This window comes from Aethalodelphis obliquidens, unplaced genomic scaffold (genome assembly GCF_003676395.1).
Source record: "Aethalodelphis obliquidens isolate GAN/ISIS:26980383/991018 unplaced genomic scaffold, ASM367639v1 scaffold25, whole genome shotgun sequence".
In the NCBI taxonomy this organism is placed as follows: Eukaryota; Metazoa; Chordata; class Mammalia; order Artiodactyla; family Delphinidae; genus Aethalodelphis; species Aethalodelphis obliquidens.
In genome coordinates this window covers 17,127,369-17,148,271 of record NW_020837969.1, presented here as the reverse complement: position 1 = coordinate 17,148,271, position 20,903 = coordinate 17,127,369, and the positions used below count along the sequence as shown (strand labels likewise).

At 40.3% G+C, this 20,903-nt stretch overlaps 1 protein-coding gene and 1 non-coding gene across 7 annotated transcripts in view; one reads left to right on the top strand and one right to left on the bottom strand.

The window, feature by feature from the left end:
• MTUS1 (microtubule associated scaffold protein 1) overlaps positions 1–20,903 on the bottom strand; it is a 158,770-nt gene that overhangs the window by 42,769 nt on the left and 95,098 nt on the right. The window contains exon 1 of one of the 6 annotated variants that reach the window (XM_027122690.1): positions 11,710–12,186. The exons of the other annotated variants lie outside the window; for them this stretch is intronic. Coding sequence (XP_026978491.1) covers positions 11,710–11,830 — 121 coding nt within the window. The 5' untranslated portion in view covers positions 11,831–12,186. Of the gene's footprint in view, positions 1–11,709; positions 12,187–20,903 lie in introns of those variants that run through there. 6 annotated transcript variants of the gene reach the window in all.
• Positions 2,178–2,297, top strand: LOC113629008 (U6atac minor spliceosomal RNA). The gene has a single exon (XR_003436329.1). It is a non-coding gene; the product is annotated as a U6atac minor spliceosomal RNA (small nuclear RNA).

Below are 20,903 nucleotides of genomic sequence, written 5' to 3'. Positions count from 1 at the left end.
AAAAAAAAAAAAAAAAAAAAAAAAAAACTATAAAATATTTTGTTTATTATACCTATTAACAGGCTGTCTAATTTCAAAGAATCAACTTACTCAGAAAACTTAAAATTACATGTTAACTTCTACATAGATTCGGATGCGTGTTGACAAGATAATTACCACTGCCATGTCTGGTCTGACCTTCCTGAGGTTCATTCCAATGAAACTGAAACCTCCATCAGGAAAATAAAAGTCCTGAATCCAAGACATTTGCTCACTTGAAAAATAGCTGGATAACACTGTTTACTGTCTTTGTTCTTTCTACTCAGAAACCTCAATTTAATAAAATTTAAAACTCGCCTAACGAAGTTATTTATCATCCTCTTAAAGAAAATAGTTGGGGAAAGAAGAACAAGCCCATGTTTCAGGCTCAAGTCACTCAGGCATAGAGATCCCCACTTCAAGGCTAAACACAATTTTTGTGGGAGAGACTTAACAATTCAGACAGGGACTAACCTACTAGCTGCTGAGGACACATCCATCCTAAGGCAAAACAAGCCACTTTAATATTCGGAAATCCGCTGGCTTTCCGAATATTAAAATCAAGTAAGAGACAAGACTTACTAGGAGAGCTTGCCTTAACCTGAATGAAACACAAAACTATACACAGCATTCAGTAACTAATGTTTGCCTAGTGTTCTATGTGCCTATTGACTCATTATTCATTCACTCGCCAAATACTTATCAAAAGGTGGAGGCACGTAGAAGAAGGTGGTGCTCTACAAGGATGCATGAAGACACCTTGCTTCTATGGTATGAATCTCTTCCTGTTCGACTCTCACATATTCACCTACCTGTGAAGGTGACAGTCATTGGCTGTTATATGCTTTCTACTACATACTGCATTGAAAACTAATGCTTGTGGGTTAATAAAATGTAAGTAATGAGCTAATGGGCTCAACCAGCAGCCTGGACAGACAACTGATTCCCGTCTTTCTGCCTTAATCTGAACCTACACATCTAAAACCCTTCCTAGGGACACCTATCTTTACACAAGTTCTTTCCGTCAGTGTTTCCTCAGGATTTGATGGGTATTTATGGGTGTTTATCCTGGGATATTCCATGACAAGAACGCCTTAAACGTGAACTACTAGGAAATATGTGTTCTGATAAGAGGGAGTGCCCAGTGATGAAATGATCACCCACATGACCACTGCACACTCAGTAAATGTCTGCTGGATGTGCTTCTAACACATTGGTTCTTGTTCTCAAGGAACTTTTTTTATGCAGCAGAGACAGAAAGAGGCCATCACCAATGGCCGTATGATTTGATAATTAGGTAACAGAATTATGTACACAGTGTGGTGAGAGTACAGGTGGAGAAACACCTAGATCTGGGGCTGTCAAGAAAGGGTTCTAGAGACAGAGTTTGGATGGACATTTGCATGTTTGGCAGACAGATGAACAGCAGAGGCCAGAAAACACCAAGGCATAGAGGTATGGGAGGCCCTGGAGGTCCTGGTATTCAATGCTGACAGCAAAGCTCTCCTGAAGTTAAAGTAAGATGATGTGGCTGGAAGCATAAACAGGGGCGAGACATGTGTGCTGTACAAGGTTTTCTCTCTCTCGTAGGAGACACAGAATGGTGCCAAGCAGGGGTCTGCAGACACAGTGTAAGAAGATCTGAGCTGGTGAGGAGAGTGGCCAGGAGGGAGGCCCAGGGAGGGGAACTGGTGGTCAGGGCAGTGAGAACAGGCAGGAAATGATGAATGTGTTTATGAGGCAGAACAGGAAGACTTCTGGACCAGTTGGATCAAGAGGAACCCAGGATAAGTCACCGTTTCCAGCTCAGAGATAGCACAGAGAGGAGCAGATGAGCGTGTGGGAATGCGAGAGAGGGCAGAGGGAGGGGGCGTGTGGCGTGGGACCCGGTGGCGAAGTGCACTGACATTCTCTAACACTCTGCTCCTTATTCTCCAAAGAGACTCTATTCTAGCCTCACCTGCTCCATCACGCCTTCCAAATTGAATCATCTGCAGGGGCGTTTTCCTGGGGAGCAAATCAGCTCTTTATTTCCCATTGTCCTGAATGCAGCCGCTAACATAAGCCTATTAACACACTTTCCCAGCTTGATCAATTGAACTGCACCCCCACGGAAATCTAGACAATCTTACCAAGACCTTTTTCTGAATTATTACTCAGTGTTGTATGAAAGGAGAAAGCACTCCCCTTGACAAGGATGGAAGAGGCCTTCAGGCCTGACAACAGGCACACAGTTAAGGCACTGAGAACTACTTTGTGGCATCCAACCATCATTTTAAACAAACAAACGAACATGTTCGTGTTATCAATTATTAGCTTAAATTTATATAAACCTTTTCAGGGTTCCATTCATTATGTGTTTGCTCTAGAAAAGTTAATAGTCATAATTAGGAGACATACATAATATATACATATATTTTTTTGCGGTACGCGGGCCTCTCACTGTTGTGGCCTCTCCCATTGCGGAGCATAGGCTCCAGACGCGCAGGCTCAGCGGCCATGGCTCACGGGCCCAGCCGCTCCGTGGCATGTGGGATCTTCCCGGACTGGGGCACGAACCCATGTCCCCTGCATCGGCAGGCGGACTCTCAACCACTGCGCCACCAGGGAAGCCCTAATATTTTTCTTTTTCTGGGTAGGTATGGCATTTGCTGACTACGGAACATTTCAAGCTCAGCAAAGCACAGTGTTTAGACTGTTAACATTACCCAAGCTAATTCTTTTGCAGGTGGCTGGGGAGGGGTACTGTAGGACACCTATTAAAATTTTACAGTATTCTATTTTTGGAAGTGCTGCAATGATTTGTATTATACATAAAGTGGTTTTACTTTCTTAATTTCAAAAGCAGATTACAGAATAGAAGGCATATTCATATTAAACACACCTATTTCAGGATAACTGTTGCTTAGACAATTTTTCCTGCAAAACAATCCAAAATTGACCATAGACGTTTTCCATGTGGCTGGCAGGGAATAAAGCAGATCTCTTATGTTCTTAAAATGGACTACTAACTATAAAGAAAAGTTAATAGAAATTCATTACATTCAGAAATACTTTTAAGAAGGTACAACATCCGCCAGTTTGTTGGCTTTCTAAATAATCTACAAGTCCACCTTAATGTGCTAAAAGTTTATGGATCTGTGGGACTTCCCTGGTGGCGCAATGGTTAAGAATCCGCCTGCCAATGCAGGGAACATGGGTTCGAGCCCTGGTCCAGGAAGATGCCACATGCTGCGGTCCACAACTAAGCCCGTGCGCCACAACTGCTGAGCCTGCGCTCTAGAGCCCAAGAGCCACAACTACTGAGTCCGTGCACCACAACTACTGAAGCCCTCGCGCCTAGAGCCCATGCTCCGCAACAAGAGAAGCCACCACAATGAGAAGCCTGTGTGCTGCAACGAAGAGTAGCCCCCGTTCACGACAACTAGAGAAAGCCCGCGCGCAGCAATGAAGACCCAGTGCAGCCAAAGATAAATAAATAAATTATAAAAAACAAATAGATTAGAGCAAAAAAAAAATAGTTTACGGATTTGTTTCAGGACTAAAAGAGCATACTAAAAAAATTTGCAAGTAATGCAATTTCATGCCTGTATCATTAAAAATTCTGCAGATGTCAAATGAAAATATTTTTATTTTCATCATCTAACAAGCAAAACTTTCATTATTTTAGTAGAGAAAAAAATCTGAACTTTTACTTCAACTTAAAATAGGAAAAAGTAGCTTTTGTTATACTTGTTCACACTGTATATGAACAAATTGGATAAGTCTTTTCTCAGAGCATAAGGAAAGGGATAAAATATATACCCACTGGGGCTTCCCCAGTGGCACAGTGGTTAAGAATCCACCTGCCAATGCAGTGGACACGGGTTCGAGCCCTGGTCCGGGAAGATCCCACATGCTTCGGAGCAACTAAGCCTGTGCGTCACAACTACTGAGCCTGCGCTCTAGAGCCCACGAGCCACAACTACTGAGCCCACGAGCCACAACTACTGAAGCCCATGTGCCTAGAGTCCATGCTCTGCAACAAGAGAAGCCACCGCAATGAGAAGCCTGCGCACTTCAACGAAGAGTAGCTCCCGCTTGCCACAACTAGAGAAAGCCCGTGTGCAGCAACGAAGACCCAATGCAGCCAAAAAATTAAAAAAAAAAAAAATATATATATATATACACACATGCCCACCAAGTTCACTGATGTGACTGAGGTGCTGTTTCACAAGACAGCAGCCCTGGAACTGGCTTTTTCCCCTTTGTTATTAAGCAAGTTACCTAAAATATTAAATGCTGGCCTTCATGTGGACTTACATATTTTTGTTTTTGTCTTAACGATCATTTTGAGTTAACCAATTTAATAGGTACCTAAAAAGATGCCTGGCATCACAAATCCAAGCAGTGTTTTTGATTTCAGTGATGGTGACATACACCAAGACGTCCCTTTTAATTTACCATGTGGAAGAACACAGTACCAAGAATAACATTCTGTCACCACTAGGAACCAATTCCAAAACAAAAACAAAAAGTCTACAAGGCCCTTCTTGCAGTATCTACTTCAAGCACATGTACCATTTTAGAATTTTAAAAGCTGTTTCTTCTGGACTTTTCCACCATGAGCTAGCCAGCTCAGGGGATGTCACCATTGTGCCAGCCAGGCCAGGCCCTGTGGGCCACAGGTGGTGTCCCTCACCATCGCAGCCATGTGCAATCACATGCTCTTTGTCAAGCAGAGCAGCATGGCTGAAACAAGGCATGTGGAGACAAAAGACCTGGGGGAGCGGGGAGTCCCCAAAATGCACCAAAGCGGGTCAAAAATGTCCTTATTGCAAATTTAAGACAATAGACTATCCTTAATAGACAGTAGAAACAAAAACGAGAATAGCCAATTAAAACATTCAACATTAGGAATTTCCATAACACAAACAATAAATAAAAAGAGAATCTCATTCTCAAAACATTAACCAGTTAAGGAAAAGCAATTTGAGTGAGAGATGCCTAAAACTCAGGCCACCAGGGAATAACAGGAAAAAGCCTACTCTCTCACCCCAAAGAAGGCTCTATGAGTCTTAATTTTCCCCAGAGCTTTATAATTGATGCCTTTTATAAAGGACCCTCATGTACTAAAATAATCCAAAGTATTATTGTATCACCTAAGCCAAATACAGAAAAGTGATGTTCAATTTTATATACATTTAAAACCACATCTGTCATCTTTTTCCCTAAGATAACAGTAATATGCATATACTATTAATAAAATACTTCTTTTAGCTCTAAAACATGCTTTAGAGCTAATAAAAAGTATCGTAATCTATACTATTTCATGTATAGGGTGATTCTCTACTATCCAAAACTCAGTTAACCCAAATATTTCAGTGGTTCTAATTAAATAAGCATTTACTATATATGTTTTACTTGCCTTATTCCTCCATTTTCTCCTCATGAAAAACACTGCTATACTTCCCATCCTGAATCCAACTCCAGGCTATAATGTATGGTTTATTTACCATGTTTGTGTCAAAATAGACACTACATTAAAACACAATTTAGCACAGTAAGACTAGCTATCTGACACTTGTGAGATTAAGATATACTAACTTTCTCTTTCAACACCTAACTTTTAAAGACTTATCAAAAATATTATCCATTATGAGTGAAAATTCATTTAACACATAACTGTTCTCTTAAATAGACTGCTATAACTATGAAAGGGCACTTTTTTTTTTTTTTTGCTGTACGTGGGCCTCTCACTGTTGTGGCCTCTCCCGTTGCAGAGCACAGGCTCCAGATGCACAGGCTCAGCGATCATGGCTCACAGGCCCAGCCGCTCCGCGGCATGTGGGATCTTCCCGGACCGGGGCACGAACCCGTGTCCCCTGCATCGGCAGGCGGACTCTCAACCACTGCGCCACCAGGGAAGCCCAAAAGGGCACGTTTTAATGACATAGCAAAGCTGAAGCTGTAAGACTGCCATAGCTACATGAGCTCAGAATCATCATTTTTAGCATAATGCCATTCACAACACCAGTTCTTAGTGAACATTTATCAATGTGGCAAGAGACCAGAGAAACTTTCAAGACTGCTTTCAAGGAAGCTAAAAAGAAGAATGTGGATTCACAGTGAGATAACAAACGGGTGGTGGAAGGCCACATCTCTCATCTGGTGTTCTTGAATTTGGTCCTTTTGATGCCTTTTGCATTCTACAAATGAGTGAATATTTTAAAACTTTTTACAAAAAAATTCTAATATATATAGTTTTTTATGAAACCTTTCTAAAATGCTTTCACTGGCTTTTATATTTTGCAATGTGAGAAACACAAGAGAAATTAAGGTTTATTTAGCATCACCTTAATGCATGACTAGGATCCCCACCATAAATGCACTGCTAATATTTACCTTTTGTTAACACATCTTAAATATATAAAAATCACATAAGGTTGAGAACATTCTTTCTCAGTATAAGCATTATTTTGTAACTAAAAATTAATTCAAGAGATCAAAATCAAATATTAACCTCTACGTCCAAACAACAAAATGACTTGCAAGTGTTTAATTGACACATTTACAAAACAGGTAATCATTACCAAAAAACATTCATATCATAAAAGAGAAGAAACAATGAGGTCTGTTGCAAGATTCAACTTGTTAACTGATATACTTCCCTTATTTATAAGCTGCCAGTATTAGCTTTTGAGAAATAACCGTTTTGCCTTCTCTGTGGCAGTCTCTGTAATAGGGCTCTAATCTCTCTTATACCTGGATGTACTACAGCGATTGGAGAAGTCGAACACTCAATTTCCCAGCCTCCCTTGAAGGTAGAAACAGCCATGTGACTGAGATTTAGCCAATGAGATGTAAGCACCACCCCTTCCCTGGGTCTTGTTTTTCCTGCCTGCAGCAGGCATTGTGACATCATGAGGCAACAGTCATGAGGAAAAGGCCAAGAAAATAGCACAGGTGTTGATCCTGACATTACTGAGCCTCTGAACATCAGAGCTGCTGCTTTCTAAGAGAGACAAGCTCCTCCTTAAAGTATCTTAAACTGCAGCTAAAAGCAGTTCTACTTGACAGTCTGAAAAATGAATACCAAACCCAAGCACGTAACTTGATGACTTTCATTCTAATTAAACAAACTTATTTGCATTCTGCCTCACTCTTACCAAATATCTAGGCAAAACGGTTCTCTTTAGTGCAGCTTCAAGTAAATGAAAATATTTTGTTCTATTAATAATACTTCTCCTGCCTTTCCTCAAAATATATGTACATACACCCCTCTCCTTTGCTAGAGTAATTGCTTTTAATCTTACTAGCTCAGCAAAAAGAATTCTCTCAGTGCAGGGAATTGCCTTCACTTGAATCAACGAGAATATTAACTCTGAGGCTCAAAATGGCACTTTTCATAATAATTAATACAAGTATCTCATCTCCAGCTTCATAGAAAACCTGAATTCCAATAAACCTGGAGGCAAGGAATAGTTCTACGTGGAAGATTCTTTTCCCTCCACTGACTCATAAAATTGAAACTAATAAGTTTCAAAATATGAGGCAGAGTTCTGAACTAGACCGAACTGAAAGCTCTGGTAAGTCAGTGAGATCACTTCTGGACTTCTTAGAAGATGTAGCACTCTTCTGATGCTGAGGTCGTCGTTCACGCCTGACATCCTGCTACGTTACCCGAAACCCTGACAAATCCACTCTCTTTCCTTGACCCTATTTACAGAGGAAATCGCATCCTGGACGGGACAACACTTTGTCAATATACTACAGCGCACAGTGTCCTGTGCGAGGGCCGGTCAAAGGGCCCGTTCTGTCTGGCTCCACATAACCACCATCCTATTGCTGGCGCCTCTCCACGTTCTATGCTCGGACATATTAAAATTCTTTCGTTTCCTTAAAGGAGCCAAAGTCTCCCTCACCTCCAGGCTTTCACATGCTGTTTTCTCTGCCTGGAACACTTTTTGTTTCTTGGCTACTTCCTCCTATCCTGGGGTCCCAGCTTAAATGGCGCTCCTGGAGGACCTGGATAGAGTCAGCCTCACCTGCTGGGCGCTGCCTGAGCACCTAGTCCATGCCCTACCGCGACGGCCTCATGTTCTCTGCCTGTCTCCCTGGTAAACTGTGGGCTGCGTAGGGGAGTTCCCTGGTGGTCTTGGGCTACGAGTAGGCACTATCATTGTTGTGGCCCAGGTTCAGTACCTGGTTGGGGAACTAAGACCCCACCAGCCACGTGGAACGGCCAAAATTTAAAAATTGTGGGCTGTGTGAAGGCAGGAGGCCACGTGTGGCTCAGTCCTGGCTACATTGTCAGCACCTAGCACTGCACCTGCCACACAGTACATGTCTAATACATATTTGTTTATGAGACGAATGACTTAATCCTGCAATGTGAAAGTCAGTTTGGAAGCAAGGGAAAGACTGGTTGGTGGCAAAGACCAAAAATATAAAATCCTTCAAAAAGTCCCAAAGTATTAGATTGGGTGATATGCAACTGTCAACATTTGACCATTTTCTGCCTCTAAGAAGAGCATTTTCAAATTCTTCAATCTAAAAATAAAGCCTGAACTACAGCAGGCAGAGGGTAAAAACAACAGTGATTTCAAAGGATAGAGTCTTAGATTCTTGCAACCAATTAATTGTGGATAAATGAGGAAGAACAATAATTCAAAGGGTACTGAGGTGTGAGGACAGAATAGGGGGCAAACAGTGGTGTTGCGAAGAGAAAAAATCAGGAGTTTTCGCTGAGTTTGGGAAATAAGGAGAGAATTAGTTTAGATAAGAAGAATTTTCAGTAACACATCCAGGGTTTTTTAATCTGTAGCCAGAAAATTCACAGAATTTGAGGTTAAAGAGACTGTGGAAATCATCTCATCTGATTCCTTCATTTTGTAGCCTTGTTTGGTTATGTGATCAAGGTCAATGACTTGGTTACTAGCAGAACCAAGGCTACACAGCCCCGGGCTCTTGGTATCCAGGCCAACTCCACTGCCACTGCAGCCACCAACACCACTTCTTTTATTAAGAATACAAACACAAGGGCTTCCCTGGTGGCGCAGTGGTTGAGAGTCTGCCTGCCGATGCAGGGGACGCGGGTTCGTGCCCCGGTCCGGGAAGATCCCACATGCCGTGGAGTGGCTAGGCCCGTGAGCCATGGCCACTGAGCCTGCGCGTCCGGAGCCTGTGCTCTGCAACGGGAGAGGCCACAGCAGTGAGGGGCCCGCGTACCGCAAAAATAAAATAAAATAAAATAAAAACCAAAAAAAAGAATACAAACACAAGCTACTGCTCACAGCCCATGTGGATAAGAAGAAATGCGATAACTTCAATATCTATTTTATTGGAAGATTTCTCAGACCCTCAAGTTATGTAATATGGATAAACTCACAAAAGATTCTTACTGAGGTAAGTAGAATTATATTCTTCACATAATTTTAAAATGCTTCCCACACACAAAACTCTTTTTTCCATCACTGCTATTCACTAGATCTAACAGAATTACAGCAAAATTCACAGCTGGAAAAATCTAAAAAACCCAAAAATTCTTAACAGAGGCCCCAGGTTTTAGTCCCATCCCTGCCACTGACTGTGTGCCCTTGGGCAAGTTAATTCACTTCTCTGGGCCTCCGACTTCCTGGTGTAAAATCAGGTAAACTAGAGCACCACTAAGTACACTCTAGCTCTAAAAATTACAACTGCAATCAAATGAATGTTTCAAAATATTTTTATGTAAATTAAAAAAATAAAGAGTACCCAAAATATCACTATTAGTTAGTCAAACTCTGGTAATAAAAGCCTTGTGCCTTTTGCTTAAGTTGCCTTGGAAAGCTATCTGCTCCACAAAAATGGTACAAACAACCTAAAACGTTCACTAATGGAAGACTGGTTAAATAACCCATGGCTCATCCAACAACGGGATGTTATAAGACTACTAAAAAGAATGTGGTAGATAAGTGTGTTAACCTGAAAATCGAAGATATATTAATGTTTAAAAGTAAGCTATAGAAGAGTATATATGGTAAGCTTCCATTTCTGTAAAACAAAAAGGGATATAAAAGAACCTGCATAGGCTTATATATGACTAGAAAATTACCGGAAGGACAAACAAGCACCCATGAGAGTGGAAGGGTGCTTCATCTGTGGAAGGGTGCAGGGCCTGGGTAAGAAAGAGGCTCACTTGGAATTGTACAACCTTCTGTACTGTTTGATTCTCTTTTGAACTTGGAGTGTGGACTGATTTTTTTTCTTACGTTACAATTAAAAGCCATGACTAAATGCTGGATAACTTTGTATGAATATTTTAAAGTGCCGTGGGTCAAGAACCACCAGAGGCTTCTCCATTATTCCATTTAAACAAAACTTATGTGTCTTGCAAGATTTTTAAAATTCTCGTTAATGGAAAACAAATATATGAATATAAAATCTAACTGAATGTGTTACTGGTTTTGATTAAAACACAGAAATATAATTTTTAAAGTCAAAAAAAGTTAAAAGCCATTTGGAGCTATTTTAGATTACACAAATTATTGCAAATATAGGGCACCCTTTTATTTTTATTTTTCACCTTTTTATTCTTTAAGGTTGAAAAAGTGACAGTGGCATTTAGGCTGGGAGAGACAGAGCCACTGTTTCCCTCCTGACTTATCCATTTACCTTCAGTTGTCAGCTCAGATCGAGAGGGAAAGGCTGGCAGACTCCAGTGACAGGTCAAGGCGAGTTATGAAACATGAGGAAGAGTCATCCCACAGAGCAGGGAGATGCCCCTGGGAAAACTGAAAGCAGTCAGCTGAAAAAAATCACTGGGGACAGAGACGGAAAACAAGACCCAGAAGGGCTGGCGTTCACAGGAAACAACAAATCATCTATTTACATACTCATGATTCTAGCCCAGATACCACTAACCAGCCCGAATTCAATATAATAGCACTCCAGTTTTTATAGCATAAAATCAACTTAATTTCCCACAGTTGCAATTATATCTAAACAAGAGGTAGCCACAGTAGGCAAATGAATCCTCTAAAAGTGGACACACAGGTTTACACGTGCCTAAAATATACCCTACATTTATTTCCATCTCAGGCACAGAAAGTAAAAAGCAGATACAAGCATTAAAGATCAGAGGCAGTCTTTTGTGACTGCAAACGTTTCCACCATGAAGCTTGGAAAACTTAATTTGTGGTTCATTTCCTACCTCTCCACAGCCATTACGATGTTTTATTTCAGAAATGTTTAGAACGTGGAAATCTTTTAGCATACCAAACCAGCCTAGTCCAATCTCAATGAGGAACTACGTAATGAAAACCTCCAGAAACCCTCTCATTTCATCTCCTTCTTTAAAGGAAAGAGAACTGTTTGTCTTAATTTACCTGTGTCCTATTTCCAAAATCATGTGAAATAAAATGTAATTGAACAGGTGTTGATTTTTCCAGATTTGGCTGGTGTCAGAGCAAAGAGCTGGGCGCACCCAGGCAACAGTTCTGCTTTCAACAAACAAACCGAGCACACATCAGCTTGCAGACAGTAAAAATACCATACACATGTGCTGAAACATAAGAGAAAACCGCTTATTTTTACAAATTATGCCTCGTTCTCTCATTAGAGCTTTCTTTCGCCAGTTATCTATCCCCTTAGAAAATTTCTGATAAACACCTGCAAGTTAATCAAGACGCCCCCCGTGTAACGGTAAAGAGAGATCTGCGCAAGACAAACCTGTGTGGAAAATGACAGTACTTTTCCTAAACCCTGAAGGGAGTCGAAGATTTCGAAGCAATCCTTTGGCAGTGAGTCGAACGTGAATGGTGGACAGGGAGAACTTGGGAGACAACAACATGTCTTCAGAGCAGGTGGAAAGACTTCACAGAAGAACCAGCTCCGTGGATTCTCACATACTGTCTTTTTAAACTCAGCACCCTTCTTCGAGGCCAAGAAATACAGCGAGAGGAAACATGCCTACATGCCAGACGTCACTCCACCGTACATGCACAAAAGAAAAACCCCAGAGCTATCCAAGTGCTTCTGGCTTCCGTCTCTACTCCCAGATGTTGCCAAAACAACGCTCTTCCTCTGAATAAAATCTCCTCCTAGCAGACCCAGCAGTCAGCAGCCTCTGAATGACATCACACCAAACATGCTTATGGGCTTATTATGGTTTTCATCAGAGATGGTGAAGGGGAGGAGAAAGTGGGTGGTCTTAGGCACTTTATATAACAACCAATAATGTCACAGGTTCTGTAATGAGTTGGAGGATCCTTAAGGGGAAATAACTACTTCGAGGAGTGCCTAATATTTATTTAGTAATTATAAAAAATTAAGACTTCATTAAAGTAATCTGTGTTCTGATGTTTTTAATTGTAATTATATTCACACTACTAGTGTGAATATGCCCAGTAGCACTGGGCATTTTTTTCAGATATTTTACATGTAAACCTATATATAAACCTGAGACCCTGGACAAAAAAATTTTAATGGCTTCAAGCAAGAAATGTTCTCAATTACAATTTTAAATTAAATTCCTACTGTAACACCTGGAACTAACATAGTGTTGTAGGTCAATTATACTTCAAAAAAATGTTTTTACTATAATATACTAATGACGGGTTGATAAAAGGTTAAAATTCAACTCTAACACTCATATCCTGAGGACTTCACTAAGAGTCAGCAATAAAGGGTTAATGCAATTTCTCTACCAGAGGTAACAATAGTTGCAGAGGAATAAAAATTAGTGAGTATTCTAAGGACTCCAATTATTGCTTGACTAATTATACAAAATCAGGTGACCTCTCGAGATAGTGATGTTTTGAGACTAGGAACATCAGGAAGGTGTGATTATTGTTTATCAGTAAGAACTGAGATCTGGTAAATGTTTGAATAGAGTCCTTTGTTAAAGCACATTAAAATATGGTGGCAAAAAAACCAAAAGAGGTTGAAAAGATAAAGGCATGGACATAAGAAAACTGCACCTGCAAAATGCTCACTTAAGTAAAGCTAATATTATTAAACCAGGAAGAGTCCAACTCTTTTAATTTTAAAAAGCACAAGAAAACAATGTGTGAAAAATGATCGATGTGTGTTTCCAAGATTTCCAAGACTCAGTAACAGAAATAAATGTAGTTAACTGTTAACCATAAATGACTATTAAGTGCTATGAGAATGTGCAGGAAGCAGTTACTCTTCAAGAAATTCTGTAGAGCATTTAGGGTGTGAAGAGGGAAGGAGACAGGCAGGAAAGGAAATTTTGAGTAATTCCTTCTCCCTTTTCACTCGCCCCACAGCCTGCCACTTCAGAGGTTGTCGAGAGACCAACCCAACAACCTGCCGGGGGTTAGGTGCGGGAAAATTACAACCTGTTCCTGCACAGACAAGGCGTCTTGTAAACATTGCACCCACGGCCATGCAAGCACAAATAATCAAGGAATTGAAGTCTAGAAAAGCTACATTTAGGTGGTGCCTTTTCACTCTATCACAATTTGTTATTATTAAACTGCAACCTTTTTCCTGGATTCCGCAAATTAATTTGCCATAAAGCACCTCTCCTCCCAGCCCGCACCAAGAAAAGAAAAAAAGCTTGTAAAAACTAAGATAAACACAACACTGTAAAACAACTATACCCCCATAAAAAGTTTTTAAAAAACTAAGATACAAATCAGCATTAAAGGGCTTCCCTGGTGGCGCAGTGGTTGAGAGTCCGCCTGCTGATGCAGGGGACACGGGTTCGTGCCCCGCTCCGGGAAGATCCCACATGCCGCGGAGCGGCTGGGCCCGTGAGCCATGGCCGCTGAGCCTGCGCGTCTGGAGCCTGTGCTCCGCAACGGGAGAGGCCACAACAGTGAGAGGCCCGCTTACCGCAAAAACAAACAAACAAAAAACAGCATTAAAATTATAAACAGAAGACTGAACACTGATATTATTAAAGATAGGACACCACCCCCATAGGATGTTTTCTGTTTTGTTTAGTTAAGTTTTTTTGTTTGTTTAGTTTTGTTAGTTAAGTAACAGTAAACTCTAACGTATCCTGGTTAACGGGGAAATCCTTTAGCCTAGACTACCCAAAAGAAGAAATTAGCAACATGCCACCAATTTTTCATACTCATTAGAAAGTCTACTTGAACTACCCTACGCTACACCACAGAGTTAACAGTAATGTTGCTAACGATCTTTGTAAACAGCACAGCAAGGCTCCCTGCTTCTCCCTGTGAGTGACCCTACGTGGCCCTGTGTGGCTGTGGCCTGCAGTGTCTCCCATCCTCTGGGGAACTCTTCCTTCAAAGGCAAAAAACAAAGAAAAAAAAAAAAAACAAAAACCAGCACAGCAAGGAACTACAAGAATAAAGAGAAGCAGTGCCAATCAGAAGGAAAAGTCAAAAGTCAGAGGAGTAGTTCTTGTTTGTACAGCAAAGTGTACACACACACACACACACACACACACACACACACACACACACGGAAAAAGATGTTTGAGATGAATGACTAAGAACAGCTCAAGCTGGGTTTCCATTCTTTCCCAAACACAGTCTGCCCCCTGGTGGCAGTTGAGTACAAGTGCACCAAAGCAAAAGGGGCCTTAACAGCCAACTCATACAATATACTACATACCAAGCACACTCCTAAACACTTTATATGTATGCACTCTTTTAAATAATCGAAAAAGAAATTATTGTATAGTTCCAATTACTTTTATAATATATATACTTTAGGGGCTTGGGGAAGCACAGATTTTAAAACTGGCTCAAAACATTTCCTTGATTACTTATTTGATCAGCTGTTACCACTTGTGTGCACACTGTGGTTTCTTTAGTTATACTAAATATAGAGGTACCCAGGGCTTCCCTGGTGGCGCAGTGGTTGAGAGTCCGCCTGCCGATGCAGGGGACACGGGTTCGTGCCCCGGTCCGGGAAGATCCCACATGCCGTGAGCCATGGCCGCTGAGCCTGCACGTCCGGAGCCTGTGCTCCGTAACGGGTGAGGCCACAACAGTGAGAGGCCCGCGTACCACAAAAAAAAAAAAAAAAAAGAGAGAGACCAATATTTCCATAATGTCCTCTTCCTTAGTAGGGAAAAGAATGTCTAAGCTATATCGTGAATGACTGTCCAAAAATTCACATAAAGCAATTAGAAAAAATGTCAACCTCCACCCACCCTTAAGATTATAAGTTTTTCAAGATCAGTGGCACTGCCTTTTATTTCTTTGATCTCCCAAAATAAGAGCAGTAATGTTTTATCCATGTACAATGTTTGTTTTTAAAAACTAAGGAAAAAAACATGTTCAGTGTATAATTTTTTAAAAAATAAAAGTTAAATTAGGGGCTTCCTTGGTGGCACAGTGGTTAAGAATCCGCCTGCCAATGCAGGGGACACGGGTTCGACCCCTGGCCTGGAAGATCCCACATGTCACAGAGCAACTAAGCCCGTGCGCCACAACTACTGAGCCCGTGTGCCACAACTACGGAAACCCACGTGCCTAGAGCCCGTGCTCCACAACGAGAAGCCACCACAATGAGAAGCCCGCACAGCGCAACGAAGAGTAGCCCCTGCTCGCCGCAACTAGAGAAAGCCCACACATAGCAACGAGGACCCAACACAGCCAAAAATAAAAACAAACTTAAAAGATTATTTTAAAAAAAGTTAAATTATCTGTACATCACAGTGCTCTGTAACCAGTTTCCTTAAACTTAACAATTTCACATTTATCTTTCCATGGCATTAAATAATCCTCTATGTTGTTATTTTAATGTTATTTAATTTAACATTTAATTCATTAAATTCATTAAATTTAATTCATTTAATTAACATTTAATTCATTAAAATGTCGGTGATAAAATGATAGTCCTTGTTCCAACAAGATTTACTGAACAATCCATACTTTTCCCTGATTTGAACACTAAATTTAACACATGCCAAAATAGCATTTGCGACATTTAATTCATTAAAATGTCGGTGAACATAAACAACACCTGTTGTTTAAACCATTCATACTGTTTCCAATTTTCCCCCTTCTAAACATTTCTGAAAAGCAATAAATAAGTCAATCAACTATTTTCCTAGAATCAATTCTGAAAAATGGAATTCCAGGGTAGAAGGTTTTTGTTATATGTCACCAAAGTGTCTCTGTCCAGAAAGGCTGTAGTAATTTATACCCCTTCAGTGGCATGTACAAGGCACCTGGTCCTCACACATTCACCAATAGTGGGTATTACTCTTAAAAACAGACAAGAACTGACAGCACATCATTTTAATTGATGTTCGCAAACTTTTTTCATGTTTCTTAGTCCCTCATATTTCTTTTTTGTGTCTAATTTTTTTCTTTTCCCTTTTAATGAAGTACAGTTGATTTGCAATGTTATGTTAGTTTCAAGTGTACAAAATATGATTTCATATTTTATAAACTCCATTTTAAATTATTATAAAATATTGGCTATACTCCCTGTGCTGTACGTTAATTACATCCTTGTATCTTATTTTATACCTAAGAGTTTGTACCTCTTACTCCCCTTCTACGATATTGTCCCTCTTCCCTGTCCTCTCCCCACTGGTAACCACTAGTTTGTTATCTGTGAGTCTGTTTCTGTTTTGTTATATTCATTCATTCTATCTTTTAGATTCCACAGTATTTGTCTTTTTTGGATTCGATACAAGCATAACCTCATTTTATTGCGCTTCATAGATACTGTATTTTTACAAATTGAAGGTTGTGGCAACCTTGTGTTGAGCAAGTCTATGTCACCATTTTTCCAACAGCATTTGCTCACTTCATGTGTCTATGTCACATTTTGGTAATTCTTGCAATATTTCAAACGTTTTCATTATTATTATATTTGTTATGGTGACTGGTGATCTTTGCTGTTACTACTGTAATTGTTTTTTGTTTTGTATTTTTAAATTAAGATATGTACCTTTTTTAGACATAATGCTACTATTGCACAGTTAACAGACTACATTATAGTGTAAACATAACTTTTATATGTACTGGGAGGCCAAAAATTCATGTGACTCGCTTTACTGTGGTGGTCTGGAACTGAATCCACAGTATCTCTGACGTATGCCTGTATTTGTCTATATTGTGAAATGATCACAACAAGTCTAGTTATAGTTAATTAACATCTATCACCATGCTTAGAATGTTTTTGACAAACAGGAGGTCTAAAACTTTTGTTGTCATAACTAGTTACCCATTCTTTCATTGTGACATTCGTGGAAAGGCCTTTTCTATACAAGTGTATACTCTCAGTGCTCTTATCATTCTAATTTTTGTTTAAAACTTCAGTCTGGGGCTTCCCTGGTGGCGCAGTGGTTGGGAGTCCGCCTGCCAATGCAGGGGACACGGGTTCGTGCCCCGGTCCAGGAAGATCCCACATGCCGCAGAGCGGCTGGGCCCGTGAGCCATGGCCGCTGAGCCTGCGCGTCCAGAGCCTGTGCTTCACAACGGGAGAGGCCACAACAGTGAGAGGCCTGCGTACCGCAAAAAACAAACAAACAAACAAAACTTCAGTCTGGAATATATTTGCATGTAGTATATGAAGTAGGGCTCTAGCTCCTGATAAAATGATAGTCCTTGTTCCAACAAGATTTACTGAACAATCCATACTTTTCCCTGATTTGAACACTAAATTTAACACATGCCAAAATAGCATTTGCTCTTTAAGTGTGAGAGGAGAGTTATAATCATAAACCAATACAGAAAGACAGCCTCGGGCTTCCCTGGTGGCGCAGTGGTTAAGAGTCCGCCTGCCGATGCAGGGGACGCGGGTTTGAGCCCCGGTCCGGGAGGATCCCACGTGCCGCGGAGCGGCTGGGCCCGTGAGCCATGGCCGCTGAGCCTGCGCGTCCGGAGCCCGTGCTCCGCAACAGGAGAGGCAGCAGCAGTGAGAGGCCCGCGTACAGAAAAAAAAAAAAAAAAAAAAAGAAAGAAAGACTGCCTCATCCCTACTCTCACCGGAGAAAGCGCTGGTCACACCGATATTACCTCTTCAGAGCAGGTGTGCAAGTCTCAACCATCTCCCAACACTTGGAAGAGGGGGTACAGAAAGCAACCCTATCCTCCTGTGCTGGATTTAGTGGTGGGGATGGAAGGTGCAGTGCATTTCCTACTTTCCAGGGCAGACATCACGGCACCTGAGACTGATGATCTTGTGTAAAAGAACCAAGGGGCAGGATAAGTACAACTCTGGTGCTCTGGTATTCCTAAGAGCTTTCATGTGTGGTAGAACCATGGCAATAATAGTAATGGTATGTGTGGCATCTTCCTTATAAACAGTAAACCAAGTTTTATTTAGAGCCAATGTTGGCTAGACTCTTACAGCACCATAATATTTAAATAAATTACAACAGCTAGACCCCATGAGGATGGTTCTTGACTTTCACAGGTTTTTCCTGCTTGAAGGATTTAAAATAATTCAACCTCCTGGAATAGAGCTCTAAAAGTACAGCCACTAGAACCATAAGAACAATGAAAAGGATTATCCTCGTCACTGTCCCTAGTAGCAGAGGCACCTATCATCTGAGAGTTTTTTATATAACAACTCTGTGACGTCAAAATTACTTCTATACTGGGATTTTTTTCCCAAAATATTCTCACGTTTCCAAATGAGAAATTTGAAGCTTTGGAGAGGCTTAGCAACTAGCCCAAGGTCAGGACACAAGTGGAATGCGGCAATCCCAAGATTTCAACCAATAGTCAATGCCTGAAAAGTTCATTCTCTTTCTGTTCCTCTTCATTGTCTTACGAGATAATGGAACTGTCTTTGAAATTACTGATTAAAGGTTAAAACTAAAATAATGATACAGAATTTTCAACTATTAAACTAGCCAAATTACAAAAAAATAATAATACCCAACGTCGACCAGAGTATGGTGATGCCAGCACTCTTTTACGTTGTCAGTCATTGTATAAATGGATGTGAAGCTTTTGGAAGGCAACTTGGTTGACTGAAGTGGCTATAAATATGCATATGTTTTGATTTGTTTATACTACTTTTAAGAATCTATCACAAAAAAACTTCCCTAAACTTTGAAGGTGATAACTGTAAAGATGTTCGTCAGAGAATCACCCCGAATATTAGAGTAGTTAAATGCCGCTGCATATGCTAAATGTCATAGTCATTAAAGAGGATTTCTTATGTTAAGTGACAACAGGATATAAAGTTATCTGAATTTTATTTAAAATCACAAATTTAAAAAAACTAAAGGGTGATTTCTAAACCTCTACATGTTAAACTTTTTAGAACTTAGCAAATCGCTAAAAAGTGATTATTGCACTCTAGTGAAAACATATGAATTTGGTCCACTTTAATCTCCACCAGTTTGTTGCTTAAACAAACAAAAAAAACCTATCTGAAAGCCATAAAATTTAATGCTCAGAGGAACATGTCTGTATGTGGAGGCAATGTCTTCTGTACGATCTAAAGGATGACTGTTGCAAGCAGAATATAAAGAAAGCCAAGGTGCTTTGCAGTCATAGGCTATCAGAGCGGGAAGAAGCCTTAGTGATCAATCATTGCAACTACACAGAAAAGAAAGCTAATACTAAGAGGTTACATGACCCACAAAGTCATTGGCTGCTTGGACACCACTTCTCAGCATCCGAGCTGTTCCTCCAACGGGCAACACACTGTGACTTTTCCTCGGCAGGCTCGTCATAACACTACGTTAGTCTTAAGTAATGATAACTAACCATCAGCTAGACGTTTATGATTTTTGGAAAATACATGTTCATACCCCGCAATCTAGATTAAATCACTATGCTGACCCCCTTAAAATACATCGTTTTCCACTGCAATTATTAGAGCATTGATTACTCAGGGTGAATTGAAGGGAGGCATTCTCAAACTCTGTCATATGCCCCATTTCTACTCCATGGTTAGAGGCTTTGCCAAGCAAAACCACTGCGTGATTCATACTGCTCATTTCTTTTCTCAATCAGTTGCTAATCTGCCATTCTGGTAACCTGACCTATCAAGGGTCACTGATATGTTGAGGGTCAGTGGTAGGCTTTGGAAACAAGATATCATGTCAGTCCCACAATGTGCCAAAGGAAAACACCTAATGCTAGTAGTTTTCCCGTGTGTAGAAAGAAGATATATATTGGAGATTATTTGTACTATGCCTGTGAAAACAAATATCCTTTACAATATTTCATATAATCATAGACTTGAGACATGAATTAAGACTGCCTTTCCAAGTTTCATAAAACAGGCATATTAGACTTATTTAACCAGCCCCTTTACTGTGACCAATATCCATGGCAGCTTCCAAAACACAGAAATGTCACACACAAATACTTCCCCCCAAAACTGCAAAACTTGTATTTTGAAAACTACAAAAAAATTGTTACAAGAAATTAAAGGAGACCTAACTAAAAAGGAAGCCATCCTATACTCATGCATCAAAATACTTCATATTGTAAAGATGGCAATACTCCAGAAACTCATCTACAGATTCAATGCAATTTCTATCAAAGTTCTAGCTGACTTTTCTATGGAAATTGACAAGTTGACCCTAAAGTTCATATGGAAATTCAAGGGACTCAGAATAGCCAAAACAATCTTGAAAAAAAAGGACAAGTTAGAGGACTCACACTTCCTGATTTTAGAACTTATTACACCACAGTAATCAAAACAATGTGGCATTGACACATAGATCCATGAAAAGAGGGTCCAGAAACATAGCCTCACATTTACAGCCAACTGTTTTTAACAAAGGTGACGAGACATTCCAATGGAAGAAAGAATAGTGTTTTCAACAAATGGTACTGGGACAGCAGGAAATCTACATGCAGAAGAATTAAATTGGATCCCCTACTTCATAACAAATGCAAAAATTAACTCAAAAATGGATCAAAGACCCAAGTGTAAGAGCTAAAAGTATAAAACTCTTAGAAGAAAACATAGGCATAAGTCTTTATGACCTT